Here is a 15,391-nt window from a genome sequence, read left to right on the forward strand (position 1 = left end):
AAATATCCAATAATTCAACCAACAAACTTTAGGATAATTTCCACAAAACGACGACGTTTAAGAGAAAATGTCGCCAAATAAAACATGACAGCTAAACAAGTGGGCCCAACCGAACAAAGCCCACGACATTGACTCTCCACCAATAATACAAACAATAAATAAATAAAAAAGAAAAAAACCGAATAAATTATCATTAAACAATTATCTTTATTAAAAATTTAAAAAAATAAAAATAAAAATAAAAAACAGCTCCGACCAAAATGGCTGGTCTTAAAAAACATCACAACTACAATCAAGGCTTCATCGATCATTCCGGAGATGGGTGCTCAGTTTTCGAAGCAGGTCGAACGGCGGAAGACTCTCCGTATAGAGAAGAACGTTCTGGCGGAGCTTAAGGTCACCGCCGGCGAGGATTTCCCCGGCTCCGATTACCGGCCACCGGACAGAAAAAACTGGATGGCAAATCTCGGTTCTGAACGGACGCGTATTCACCAAATCATATGGCCAGGAACTCACGATTCCGCCACCAACGATATCGGAATTCCCTTCATCACGCGCCCTTTTGCGCAGTGTCAATCACTCTCCATATACCAACAGCTCGTGTTAGGCACGCGCTTATTGGATATCCGGATTCAAGAAAATCGCTTGGTCTGCCATGGAATCCTCTCGACGTATAGCGTCGACGTCGTTTTTTCTGACATAAAGAAATTCCTCGCCGAAACGCAATCCGAGATTCTGATTCTCGAGATCCGAACCGAATTTGGACACAACGATCCACCCGATTTTGAGAATTATGTCGTGGAACAACTCGGCGAGTTTTTGATTCATAATGATGATTGGGTGTTTGAGAAGACGATTGCTGATTTGTTGCCGAGGAGGGTGATTTGTATTTGGAAACCGAGGAAATCGCCGCCGCCGAAGGGCGGAGATCCGCTTTGGGGAGGTGGGTATTTGAGGGATAATTGGATCGATACGGATTTGCCGTCGACGAAATTTGATAGCAATATAAAGCACTTGTCGGAGCAGCCGCCGGTGACGAAGAGGAAGTACTTTTACAGAGTGGAGAACACGGTGACGCCGAAGGCCGACAACCCGGTTTTGTGTGTGAAACCGGTGACCAAAAGGATCCATAAATTTGCTCGGTTGTTCATTAATCAAAGCTTTGCTAAGGGCGTTGCTGATAAGTTGCAGGTTTTGTCCACTGATTTCATTGATGGGGATTTTGTGGATGCTTGTGTTGGGCTTACGAGTGCGAGAATCGATGGGAGGGCTTGAGAATTCGGGGTCAAACTTCTTCCCGTTAAGGGTCGTGTTGCTCTCGTGCTGCTGCTCGTGTTATTGGCTTGAGCTATGTTTAGATTGACGTCTGTTTGAAGATTCGATCATCTGGGTTTGTGTGTTTTTGTGTCGTAGGGTGGGTGAGGAAGTTTATTTTTTTGTATAATGATTTGTAATTAGGTTGGATTAAGTGTACGATGATCGAGAAACGTTCTTGTCTGTTCTTTGAGAGCATATATTTTGTTGGATATTACTTTATCTCATGCACGGTGATATATATTGATATATCCTTTTATTATACGGATAACAGTAAAAGTCCTATAGTATGGAAAATTACTCGTTGAAACAGTTGGAATATAGTTGCCAGTTTTACCTCGTTAAATGTAGGAAATAGAAAGATAAAAGGTAAAAATTTTAGGTATATATTTTACCGTTATTGAAAGACAGATGAATTGTGACAGTCTCGAATATGAGCGGAATTTTAGGTATATATTTTACCGTAAAGAATAAACTATAAAAAAAAACACGATTAGAACCAAGACAAAATGAGCGGAATAGAGGAGCCTAGGCAAACAAAAAAAAGACTCGACCCAGTTTCTGTTCGTGGCCTTGAAAGAGAAAACCATCTTGTAGGAGGCATGAATCATGTCACAATCGCACTCTTGTGGCAGTGTGACAGTGATTGTCCAACACTTGTTCTAGTCCAACAAACAAGTCAACCATGAGAATTTCGAACGTCGCGAACAACAGAGCCGCCCTGAGTTACTTCCTTCACTCCTACACCTGTCCCTTCACTGTAAACTAAGCATATGAAATGAATGGACTCTGCCTTCACCTTTAATGAGACTGAACAGGAAGGCAAGACTCAACAAGAATGATCCTTGCACTCCGGAACAGGAACAAAGAAAGAAGGGAGACAAGACAAAGACTCCTGATCCTCCTTCTCCTACTGATGGAACTCCGGAACCGATATGATATGCCCTTCGCTACTGAACCTGACGAGTTTTAGAATCAATGAATTAGCTTAGCAGCTTTACGGGGGAGTCAAATCAAAGAAAAGAGATGAATGAGACCCGAAACCCTTTCCCTTCACTTTCCAGTCAAGTAAAGAAAAGAAGAATCAACCGAAACCAACCCTTTTCCTTACGGTTCTTGAATCAAAGGAAAGAAAGCAGCTTAGAGTTAGAGTTTACATTTCTCAAAGAAAAGAAGGAAGGAACCTTCCCTGGAACCTATTTCCCTTATGAATGACGGAAGGAAAGAAGAAGGTCAAGCTCAATCACTATGTCCCCGGCTCCTTCACCTATCGGTTTCATTGCTTCGCTCCTTCACTCTGGAACCTATGGATTCTGGCACAGTAAAGTCCTGGACTATTACTTCTTGAACTCGGTAAACAGGAGGATGATTCTTTCACTCGGGTTTCACTAGGTAAGCTGGATGAGAAGATGGACTCTCCCTATTTATTCTTGAATGAGGTAAATAGGTTCATTCATCTTCCGTCCTGTCCTGTCCTTTACTTGACAACGTCAGCATATATTCAAGCCTCGAGTCACGTTTACGATAAATATTTTAGCAAACGTGAGCGAGAAAATAAATTTGAAAACGAATTGAAAGAATTGAAGAAAAACAACGTTATATGACTATAAGTAAAAAAAAAAAAAAAAAAAAAAAAAAAAAAAAAAAAAAAGAAAACCACAACTTGTCGACTTAAATATCATATAACTCGAATATAAAGAATTGACAATTAGTCACATCTCTCTACAGTACATTTTGAGACATGATTTTGGTAAACCGTCTACACCCTCGTATTGACACAACATGAAATGGTAAAGACCTATCTAAGATGAAAGCATGTAAAAAGAACAATACGTTCTGGACAAGCATGAATCAGGACATTCGACATGCAGCCATAAACAACACGCCTTAGACAAGCATGACCATGGCACATTGTACACGCTCCCAATTCGTGGTATTACCTATATAAATATCAGCTCAAACTCTTTCTCGTACTCGAAAATCATACTATAACGGGACTTTCTCTTTTGCATATTTTTTAGTTAATTATTTTTTTTTCAAAAAAAAAAATACAAATAATTACTTTTACAAGAAAAGTAATATAAATTAGAGCGAAAATTAGGGGGGCCGTCCGCTGTCGATCCACCATTTTTAATAATTTTTAATAATTTTTAATAATTTTAAATAATTTCCCAAAACAAAAAAGAACTAAAAAATAAAAATTTAAAATAAAAATAAAAATAAAAAGAACTCTCCGCCAAAAACCACCCCCTTCCCGCCATGGCCGGCATTGTCAAGGAGATCCTGGCAAGGCCCATCCAACTCGCCGACCAGGTGACCAAAAACGCCGATTTCGCCCAATCCTTCAAACAAGAATGCATCGAACTCAAAACCAAGACCGAAAAACTCGCCGCCCTCCTCCGCCAAGCCGCCCGCGCCAGCAACGACCTCTACGAGCGTCCCACTCGCCGCATCATCGACGACACCGAGCAAGTTCTCGACAAGGCTCTCATTCTCGTCCTCAAATGCCGTGCCAATGGCATCATGAAACGCATGTTCACCATAATCCCCGCCGCCGCATTCAAAAAAACCTCCACACAACTCGAAAACTCCATTGGCGATGTCTCTTGGCTCCTCCGTGTCTCCGCCCCTGCCGAGGATCGCGATGATGAATACCTCGGTCTCCCTCCGATCGCCTCCAACGAACCGATTTTAGGTTTAATTTGGGAACAGGTAGCGATTCTTCACACGAGTACCTTAGAGGAACGATCCGATGCTGCGGCTTCTCTGGCTTCATTGGCGCGCGACAATGATCGGTATGGGAAATTGATTATTGAAGAAGGAGGCGTTCCGCCGCTGCTGAAATTAGCCAAGGAAGGGCGGCTGGAAGGCCAGGAACACGCCGCGAGGGCCATCGGACTATTAGGTCGAGATTCCGAAAGCGTCGAACACATTGTGAATTGCGGCGTTTGTTCGGTGTTCGCGAAAATTCTCAAAGATGGACATATGAAGGTTCAATGCGTTGTAGCTTGGGCCGTTTCAGAAATGGCTACTCATCATCGCAAATGTCAAGATCATTTCGCGCAGAACAATGTGATTCGGCTACTCGTCAGCCATCTCGCGTTCGAAACGATTCAAGAACACAGCAGGTACGCCATTCCTACCAAACAGCAAATGTCGATTCATTCGGTGTTGATGGCTAATGGTAGTAATAGTTCTGATCATAATGTGAAATCTGGACATGAAGAAGATGATAAACATACGAATAGTTGTATGAATCATCCAACTGGGAATCAATTATCTAGCCAAATGCATAATGTAGTTACCGATACATTGGCTATGAAGAATCCTGTAAAGGGTCAGCACAATGCGCAGGAACTGCAAAACTCGCACAAGGCGGGGAATCATCACGCGGTGGGGCGGCCGCATCACGCGGCATTGTCAGGGGCAAGCATAAAGGGAAGGGAATATGAAGACCCTGCAACAAAAGCTCAAATGAAAGCCATGGCTGCAAAAGCTTTATGGCATCTCTGCAAAGGGAATGTCAACATTTGCCGTAACATTACAGAATCAAGAGCTCTGTTATGCTTTGCAGTTCTATTAGAGAAGGGCCCTGAAGATGTGAAGTACTATTCAGCTATGGCATTGATGGAAATCACAGCAGTAGCCGAGCAGAATGCCGAGCTGCGTCGATCTGGGTTCAAGCCTACTTCACCAGCAGCCAAGGCTGTTGTTGAACAGCTACTGAAAATCGTCGAGAAGGAGACTTACGATCTGCTTATTCCTTCAATCATAGCCATTGGTAACTTGGCTAGGACGTTCAGAGCGACCGAAACAAGGATGATCGGACCGCTCGTGAAGCTGCTCGACGAAAGGGAAACGGAGGTTTCAATGGAGGCAGTGATTGCACTTAACAAATTCGCCTGTCCTGAAAACTTTCTCCACGACAATCATTGCAAAGCCATCATAGAAGCAGGAGGAACAAAGCACTTGATCCAACTTGTTTATTTTGGTGAACAAATGGTTCAAATCCCTTCATTGATTCTTCTGTGCCACATAGCTTTACATGTCCCTGATAGTGAGACGCTAGCTCAAGAAGATGTACTGATTGTGCTGGAATGGTCTTCAAAACAGGGCCACTTAGTGGAAGAACAAAACATAGAAACTATACTGCCGGAAGCCAAAAGTAGATTGGAACTGTATCAGTCCAGAGTTTCAAGAGGATATCATTGATTCTTTTTCTTACCTCTTCTTACAAATTCTGAATTGTTTAAACAATTTTGGGTTCAATTTGTTATCATCTTTGATCGAAGTGTATGTAAACAAAACTAGGTTGCTGTGATTACATTACTGGAAATGGATTAGAAAAGCCTTCTAACAGTCCATTTTGCGTTCTTAGCTCTTCATTTCCCTCTGTTTTTCACATAAACTTTTGATCTTAATCTTGTGTTCTTCTGTTTTCTTTGCTGTTCATCATTATGATTCATGAGGGAACCCTTTTTTTGAAGCTACATGATGCTTGTTTATGTATAAATTTTGAATGAAATTGAAGTTGTTTATGTGTAGATTTACTGAGAAATCCACTGCCCTTCAATGGTTCTCCAACATAGTGTTTGTGGATACTAAGCTTCATGGATGCATACTATTATTATCGTTCGAGGACTTTATAGCTACAGTGTAACAGCCCAAGCCCACTGCTAACAGATATTGTTCGCTTTGGCCCGTTATGTATCGTCGTCAGTCTTACAGTTTTAAAACGCGTCTATTACGGAGAGATTTTCACGCCCTTATAAGAAATGCTTCGTTCTCCTCTCCAACCAATATGAGATTTCACAATTCACCACCTCTTGGGGGCCTAATGTTCTCATTGGCACATCACTTGATGTCTGGCTCTAATATCATTTGAAACAGTCCATGCTCACCGCTACTAAATATTGTCCGCTTTGGCTCGTACGTATCGTCGTCAGTCTCACGGTTTTAAAACGCGTCTACTAGAGAGAGGTTTCCACACTCTTATAATCGATGTTTTGTTCCCCCCTCCAACCAAGGTAGGATCTTACAATCCACCCCCTTTGAGGCCCAACGTCCTCATGACACACTGCTCGGTGTCTGGCTCTAATACCATTTGTAACAGTCCAAGCTCACCGCTAGTAGATATTCTCTGCTTTAGTCTACGTATCGTCGTCAGTCTCACGGTTCTAAAACGCGTCTACTAGGGAGAGGTTTCTACATTGAATGTTTTGTTCCCCTCTCCAACTGCATCCTCATTGGCACACCGTTCAATGTCGGGCTCTGATACCATTTGTAACAGCTCAAACTCATCGCTAGTATATATTATCTACTTTAGTCTGTTATGTATCACCGTCAGCCTCACGGCATGACATATGAAAGGATAGGATGGTCATTAAGTTATTCACTCAGCATAGTAATAGAAATATGGAATTATACGTTGACGTGAAAAGCAAGAAAGTCGACCAACATGAGGTGGCTCTAGCTAAAACCTCCAACAGTTCGAAATAACGGAAAACGGAAAACTTTTCACTTTCCATGACCATGTGGGCCTGGGCTTTAATGTTTACGGGCCCAACGGTTTGGACTCAAGCTTTACATGACCATGTGGGCCTGGGCTTTAATGTTTACGGGCCCAACGGTTTGGACTCAAGCTTTACATGACCATGTGGGCCTGGGCTTTAATGTTTACGGGCCCAACGGTTTGGACTCAAGCTTTACATGACCATGTGGGCCTGGGCTTTAATGTTTACGGGCCCAACGGTTTGGACTCAAGCTTTATTGACTTTGGGCCTAGCCTTTTAATTTTAGGATTTACCAATTTTTTTCTTTAAATATATTATATTAATTAAATGATCATTTTAGATTAATTTATTTTATTATTAATATTATTATACTCGGGTAGTTTTGTCTAAAAAATAATTCTATTTTTTTTTAGAAATTTTAATAATATTCCTAATCTATAAAAAAAAAATTTAAAAATACATTCTTAAAATTTTCAAAAAAATTCAAAAATACCTTTTACCGTTAATTAATAATTTGATTAATATCCTAAACTTTTTAAAAAATTTCCATAATATTTTTAATATTTTTTAAAAGATTTAAAGCATATTTATTTATAGTACCACATTTCAAAAATATTCATGGACTTTTAAAAGTTAACGTTAAAAAGTTTAAAAATAATCTACGACTTACCCATAAACGGTTTTTGTCGTATACTCTTAGTTAGATTTTATTTATTTATTTATTTATTATTATTATTATTATTATTATTATTTGTAAAAGTAAAAATATTGATGCTACTCTTAAATAAAACGTGTGACAAAAAATATAAGGAAAAAAACAAAGTAAAAAGTCTGATGTCTTACTTTCTTTTTTACTGTCTTTTTTAACAGTCTGGTGGCAGATTTACTTTTTGATTTTTCATCTTACCAGCTTCCATTTTTAACCTCCCTTTCTTTACGTCATGTCTTGTCGCTTCATTCTTGCTTTTGGTTCTTCTGTTTTCAGTACTTTCCTTTTCTGTCTATTTTATTTTATTATTATTATTATTATTTTTTCATCCCACTATCTATTTATTTTTTACTTGTGGTAAGAGTAAATATTATTTTTACATATTAACATGCATTTTTAACGTGTTTTATTATTACTCACATAAAAAAAAATTCACGAGACCCACCTCGGTTGAGAAGAAGAACGAAATATTTTTTTAGAAAGGCGTGGAAACCTCTCCCTAACATACATACGCATTTTAAAATCATGAAGCTAACAGCGATACGTAACGAGCCAAATCAAACAATATCTGTTAGCACTAGGCTTGGATCGTTACAAAAACTTACCTCACTCTCCTATCATTTTTATTTTATTGTTTTTATATTTTAAAGCACAACAATTGACCCCGAGCCTTCTATAAATCGAAACTACATGTCGAACATAGAAGAACCAAAGTGGGGGTTGGTCAAAGACGAACGAAAACGAAAACGAATCCTATCGATTATCTATTTTGGCTGTGAAAGTAGCTCGCAAAAAAAACGTCACAAAATCTAGCCAAGGAGTTGAGAAGACGGTTAGTGGTGGTGATGGTGGTGGAGTGGAGGCGGCGCAGCCACCGTGAAGTTACGCATTTGCGGTGGCGGAGGAGGAGGTGGGCACTGATAACATTTGGCAAAGAAACCAAAATTGTCGATTTGTCGTATAAAGTTGGTCATGCTAGCCCATCCACCGAACCCGAACCCAACTACAAAAACCCATACCACTAGGAACACATTAATAGTAAAGGCTCCCACCCACCTGCCCACGAATTTAGGTGGCTTCTCTACGGCATTCTGCATTAAATTTATCATAACCCATCAACTTAAACAATTTTAAATTTGACATGAACAATAAATACAATGTAAACTTGGAGGTACAAGACTAACCTCTCTAGCGGTAGCGGATTTGAAGGTGAACATGTGAGCGAGGGCGGGGATGATATAGACGGTGAAGCTAACGAGAAGCGAACCGACCGCGGAGTTGATGGGACCGAAGAAAGGAAAGACGATGGCCAAAAACCAAATGGGTACAACCACAGGTAATCTCGCTGCTGCCCTCTTGCATAGACTCTTGCACTTGTGCATCCCTATGGCTTTCTCCCATACGAAATATAATGGCGTGCATGCAAATCCAAATGTTATGAACTGCGCCAATTAAATCCGAGCTAAGTTGGATCGTGAATTCTCTTAAAACTAGTTCAGTAAACCGAATCGACCAAATTCTAAATTTCAAGAATTGATAATAAATTGTAACAACCCAAGTCCACTGTTAGCAAAACGTATCGTCATCAGCCTCATGATTTTAAAACGTGTCTACTAGGGAGAAGTTTTCACACCCTTATAAAGGATGTTTCGTTCCCCTCTCCAACTTATGTGGGATCTCACAATCCACCCTCTCTTAGGGGCCGAGCATCCTTGCTAGCACATCGCCCAGTGTCTAGCTCTGATACCATTTGTAACAGCCCAAGCCCACTGCTAGCCGATATTATCCACTTTGGCCCGTTACGTATCGTCGTCAGTCTCACGATTTTAAAACGTGTCTACTAGGGAGAAGTTTCCACACCCTTATAAGGGATGCTTTGTTCCCTTCTCCAGCCGATATGAGATATCACAATCCACCCCCTTTAGGGGCCAGCGTCCTCGTAGGCACACCGCTAGTTGTCTGGCTCTGATACCATTTATAACAGTCTAAACCCACTGCTAGCAGATATTATCCGCTTTAGCTCGTTACATATTACCGTTAGCCTCACAATTTAAAACGTGTCAAAATTACCTGGTGGATGAGCATTAGAACAACAGCCAGATCTCTAAAGGGAGATTTAGGGAGAAGAGCAAAGGCATTAGAATGGCTTAGAAGCAAATCTCCAAACGCCCAATAAACCGCCGCCGCCGATGGAAGTGTCAATGTAAGCACATACACCGTCGCCACCAAGTATATGGCCTTAAATTTCTCCGGCTTCCACATTGCATGCATAATCTCCCTATAACCCGAACGATCCATATTCAGCATTCAGATAACAATTCCGACATCACATGCTTTCTAAAAAACGCTCCAACATAAAATTATTTCAAACCAAATATATCTAAACCTTCGAGTTCTTATGATCGAGTCCCCGAAAAGATCAGTATTAATGATAACTCTCGTTCATGGTATCCGTTCATACTATAAACGAATTAATTAATTAATAAATAAAATTAAAATATTCACTCATTAAATGGGGATTGGAACAGTACCTGTTCCATTCAATGATGCTAGAGCACTGTACTGTTACATTTATAAGTTGAATTTACTTTTCATTTAATTTTTTTTAATTTTAATTTTATTTTTAATAATTAAAAAAAATATATTAATTTAATATATCTGTGCTACCAAAGTATCTTTGCCGTCCTTTTTCATTAACGGTTGGGTCCCTTCCATATTATTGGTATTTAAGACCACGTGTCATTCATTCAGAATAATAAATAAATGATATTATTACTAGATATTAATTAAAATATTTTACAAAATAAAAATATTTTTTTTTGTGTATCATTTTATGGCTTATTATCACGTGTTGAATTGTAAAATAAAAATAAATAAAATATTAAAATTATATTTTTAATAATATATATATATATATATTTTATAGATAAATATAAAAGGTATCAAAACTTTAAGACTTTTTTAAATAAATAAATTATTTTTACATAAATTTAAATAAATAAATAAAATTAAAAAGGAATACAGAGAAAGTAGAAGAGATTCCAAAAAATTAAAGACTTTTTTTCACCACGCCTGAAAAAGACAAATACTTTAATAATACAAACATAATTTTTATTTCTTTTTTATTTTTTAAAAATTCTTCGTTCGGGTATTCAAAAAATTCAATGATTCGAGGCCAGCGTCCTCGGTGGCACTCGTTCCTTTCTCCAATCGATGTGGGACCCCACCAAATCTACCCCTTTGGGGCTAGTGTCCTTGCTGACACATCGCTTCGTGTCTACTCCTTCAGAGAACAACAAGAAGGCTAACACATCGTCCGGTGTTTGACTCTAATACCATTTGTAACGACCCAAGTCCACTGTTAGCAAATATTGTCATCTTTAGGTTTTAAAACGTGTATGTTAAGAGAAGGTTTTCACACCCTGATAAATGGTGTTTTGTTCTCCTCCCAGACCAATGTAGGACATCGCATATATGCTACATTTATTCTCGGGACGTTGCAAAGAAAGGTATTTTCTGCTCCGTCTTTTATCTTTTTCATATGGGTATGTCTCAAAGTTGACCAAAACTTTATAAAATGAAATAAATAAATAAATAAATATATTATAAAAACAAGGAATTAATAATGTTCTTACACTGTGACAGCATGTCCCCCAAATGTGTACAGAATGTTGGTGGCTCCTGTGAAATACAAGACCAACTTGGTCGGCCCCGAGTGTTTCACTCCTTCAACCTAAAAAACATCAAAATAATAATAATAATAATAATAATAATAATAATCAAATAATTTATTTTTCTTGGATTTATTAATATTATTATTTGAATTTTCTGGTTATTTTTTAATTATTTTTTTTACCTGGCCATGAAGGAAGGAAGCCATGGTGAGATACCAAGCAGTGTAAGTGGTCATTGCAAGACCTAAAAATGACCAAATTCTATAGTTATGGAACGAGGGAATGAACACTGTGGTCGCACAACAAGCTCCGAATATGTACGTCCATGTCCTCTTGTCGAGTTTCTCGTTTATGTAGTATATGTTGCTGCATAGTTAACCCAACCCAAAAACGTCACGATTTGATGCATCGGATAAACGAAACACTGGATTATACTAAACCATCTTACCTGGCACATGCTATCAGTTGAATCACTGACCCGAATAATAGAAACGTGCAATTGAATGCTAAACCCACGTTCCTCCATCGCTTTCCTAGTAACCCGTCCAAAACCTCGAACCACTATCAAAACCGATAAACGAGTCTTAACACGATGAAGAAAGTTCGATGGTGATCATATGAGATAGAGTGTTGAAAGGAAGAAGATGATAAGAGAATTCCGAAGCTACAGAGAAGAAAGAATCAAAGTTGCTAAACCGAGGAGGCTCTCGTACAATCAGAATATTTGTTAAAATCAACCGATGTAAGCTGTAATGGAAGGCAAATATCTAGATATTTTACTGTAAACAATAATTCAAGACTAAATAATTTGAAATTTGCACGAGACCCAGCAGGTGATTATCGATATTAAATGAAGGAATTCACGTCGTTCTCCGTTTGATGACGATTTTGATTATTATTAAAAAGTAAGAGACGGGTAGTTCGAGTTTAAGGGTCGAGACCTGAATGACGTGGTTTCGAAACTCGGCTTTTTGTCTCTCCTTCCGGAGGCGATATTCGAGATAAAGAGAAGTAATGAGATAAGCCGTCCAGCTTCCCATCAAGCCATAGAAGAGCTGAAGCAGAATTCCAGACACCATTCCAAGCTGAGAGAATGAATATGGCAGCGTAAGAAGAACTTGAGCCACCTGGGTTTGTCAAGAAAAAGCCATTAAAACAAGCCAGCCAGCTAGCCAGCCAACCCAAAATTAGCCGACTAAAAACTGAACCTGGTTTGAAGCACAGCTGAACCAAGCATCATAAGCCGAGCCGCCATGCCAGAACAGCTTCGAGAGCTTCGTTTTCACGTCGTTTGACTCGCTGCTATTCTCCGCCATATCCACCGTCGTCTCCGCCGCCGCCACCGCCGCCGCCGCCGCCGCCATATCTATTTTTGTGAGGTGACCGACGAGTATGGAGATTTTTGAAGTGGGGTTTTGGAGGAGAGCTTAGAATGTTCTTTTATAGAAAAAAATTTGGTTTTGGTTTTAGGGTTTTTGAAGAAATCCAATGCTTATCTGTCTCTTTCTTTCTGTTTCTGTCAGTTTATGTTTTTTTTTTTTTTTCAAGATAATTATTTTAACGTCAAATTATCGTAGTAATGTTCATATAACACAAGAATCGGACTAATCTCGACTACCTAACCCGAACCGTAAAAGTTGGGTTAAGTTTGGTTGATCAGTCAGAGAAAGGAACGAAATAGTGTAAAAATCTCTCCCTTGCAGACGCGTTTTAAAACCGAGGCTAACGATTATACTTAACAGGCCAAACCAAATAATATTTATTAATAGTCGGCTTTGGTAGGTACAATTGACTTTTTTTTATCGGGTCAACATGAAAATAGAGTTACAACTTAATTCTACCCTCTTAGGAAAATTAGAAGTATTTAACATCTGTAACAGACCGGTAAATATTTGATATTTGAGGTTTATGAGATTTAAATTATTAATATAACGTAATAATTATGATTTTTTTAGATAATTAAAAAAATAACTCTACGACCCAATTTAACTCGATTTGATAATAGAGAGTTGGGTTGTGAACTATATGAGTGTTTTGGTCATCAACACGACAAACTCGAACTTTTTGGGTTAGTCCAAAAACTTTCCTCAACTCAATTCATGTAGATCCCTAGTTTATTAGATGAAAAAAAAAAAAAAAAACGACAATCTTCACTCCTCTGGAGAATTGTAAAATCAACGGGTTGAAGAGGGGAACGAAACATTCTTTGTAAGGGTGTGGAAACTTCTCCCTAGCACTCCCTAGCACACGCATTTTAAAACTGTGATACTGATGACGATACATAACGAGCCAAAGCGGACAACATTTACTAACGGTGGGATTGAGCTATTACAAATGGTATCAGAGCCATACATCGAGTGGTGTGCCAGTGAAGACGAGGTGGATTATGAGATCTCACATCGGTTTGAGAGGGAAATGAAACATTTCTTATAAGGGTGTAGAAACTTTTCCCTAGCAAACAAATTCTAAAAACACGAGGCAGACCGCCATACAAAATAAATATTATTTAAAAAAATATTACTTTGTTTATTTTCAAGAAAAATCATATATATAACTCATAAGTAGAATCGAAAAAGAACATATTTTTTTAAGAAAATTGAATTTTTTTACAAGTATTTAAAAAATTAATAATTTAAATTGTATTTAATATAATTGATGGAGTGATGGTAGGATGATAATTTTTCAAAAAAAAAAAAAAAAAAAAAAAAAATCATTTTTAAAATTTAAATTAAATTATTTTTTCTCTTCAAAATACTTAATAAAAAAATTAAAAAAAGGAAAGAAAAAGGAAATTATGACAATGTCGACCACATGATTGCAATTAAAACGGGGCGTGATGGATTTATAATGACAAATAATAATAATTATTAAAATAAAACAAAACCTACTTTTTTTTTTAATCTTAATTTTAAAAATAATTAAAACTAAATTTATAAGCCATATATAAATATTTAATTTTTTTAAATATTTTTTTTTCAATTATATCATATTTTGTATTTATTTATATTTCTCAATAAGATAAATAATAATTGAATTTAATCGTAAATATTCTTCTAATAAATTTTGTTTTAAATATAGGAATTAACGTAAATTAAAAACAAATATTAGACACTAAAGTTTTTAATAATATGAACGTTTTTTTAGTCACGTGACCATTAATATAATTTAAAATGTGAGTAATTGTCTTAAATCAAACAATTATTTAAAACATGTTTTGTCTTCAGATGTGTTTTGTTTTGAAATGTCGTTCTCATAAGGTAGCATAAATGTAACAGCCCAGATCCTCCCTTTCGGACTTCCAACTAATGTGGGACATTGACCCTCGTTCCTTTCTCCAATTGACGTGGGACCCTTGCCAAATCTACCCCCCTTTGGGGCCCAACGGGTGTTTTGTTCTCCTCCCCAACCAATGTGGGACGTCATAATCCACCCCTTTAGAGCCCAGCGTCTTTACTGGCAACTGTCTCGTGTCTACCCCTTTGAGAAACAGTGGGACCTCACAATCCACCCCCTTCAGGGTCCACCAAACGGGTGTTTCGTTCTCCTCCCCAACCAATGTGGGATATCATAATCCACCCCTTCAAGGCCCAGCGTCTTTACTGGCAACTGTCTCGTGTCTACCCCTTTGAGAAACAGTGGGACATCACAATCCACCCCCTTCAGGGTCCACCCAACGAGTGTTTCGTTCTCCTCCCCAACCAATGTGGGACGTCATAATCCACCCCTTCAGGGCCCAGCGTCTTTACTAGCACACTGTCTCGTGTCTACCCCTTTTGAGAAACAGTGGGACATCACAATCCACCCCCTTCAGGGACCAGCGTCTTTATTGGCACACTGTCTCGTGATTACCCCCTTTGAGGAACAGTCTCCTCATTGACACATAGTCCAGTGTCTGGCTTTGATACCATTAGTAACGGTCCAGATCCACCGCTAGCAGATATTGTCATCTTTGGGCTTTCCCCTTAAGTCTTTAAAACGCGTCTGCTAGGGAAAGATTTTCACGCCCTTATAAGAATGTTTCGCTCTCCTCTCCAACCAATGTGGGACATCACAATAAATATATGTAATTTAGTTGGCCCATAAGGAACAGTTCAAAAACCATAGTACATACATTAATTAATTGTAACAAAATTAAAATAACACATAATTAAGTAATATCGTACATCCTTTATTAATATCAT

The 15,391-nt window shown here is 38.3% G+C and overlaps 3 protein-coding genes across 3 annotated transcripts; 2 read left to right on the forward strand and 1 right to left on the reverse strand.

Moving 5' to 3' along the window:
* Window positions 1-241: 241 nt before the first annotated feature.
* Window positions 242-1,576, forward strand: LOC111795894 (uncharacterized). Its single transcript, XM_023678522.2, has one exon. It carries the CDS (start codon window positions 319-321, stop codon window positions 1,273-1,275), a length of 957 nt encoding a protein of 318 aa, XP_023534290.1. The 5' UTR covers window positions 242-318; the 3' UTR covers window positions 1,276-1,576.
* A 1,979-nt stretch (window positions 1,577-3,555) lies between these two features.
* LOC111795882 (uncharacterized) lies at window positions 3,556-5,833 on the forward strand. Its single transcript, XM_023678508.2, has one exon. It carries the CDS (start codon window positions 3,574-3,576, stop codon window positions 5,524-5,526), a length of 1,953 nt encoding a protein of 650 aa, XP_023534276.1. The 5' UTR covers window positions 3,556-3,573; the 3' UTR covers window positions 5,527-5,833.
* Window positions 5,834-8,137: 2,304 nt separating this feature from the next.
* LOC111795712 (auxin transporter-like protein 2) lies at window positions 8,138-12,632 on the reverse strand. Its single transcript, XM_023678274.2, has 8 exons — window positions 12,419-12,632; window positions 12,152-12,337; window positions 11,659-11,771; window positions 11,393-11,576; window positions 11,172-11,269; window positions 9,607-9,814; window positions 8,721-8,978; window positions 8,138-8,627 (listed from the first exon to the last, which is right to left on the reverse strand). Exons 1-8 carry the CDS (start codon window positions 12,572-12,574, stop codon window positions 8,370-8,372), a joined length of 1,461 nt encoding a protein of 486 aa, XP_023534042.2. The 5' UTR covers window positions 12,575-12,632; the 3' UTR covers window positions 8,138-8,369.
* Between the last annotated feature and the right edge of the window lie 2,759 nt (window positions 12,633-15,391).

The sequence above is a fragment of the Cucurbita pepo genome, chromosome 5, assembly GCF_057944985.1.
Source record: "Cucurbita pepo subsp. pepo isolate OVF chromosome 5, ASM5794498v1, whole genome shotgun sequence".
In the NCBI taxonomy this organism is placed as follows: Eukaryota; Viridiplantae; Streptophyta; class Magnoliopsida; order Cucurbitales; family Cucurbitaceae; genus Cucurbita; species Cucurbita pepo.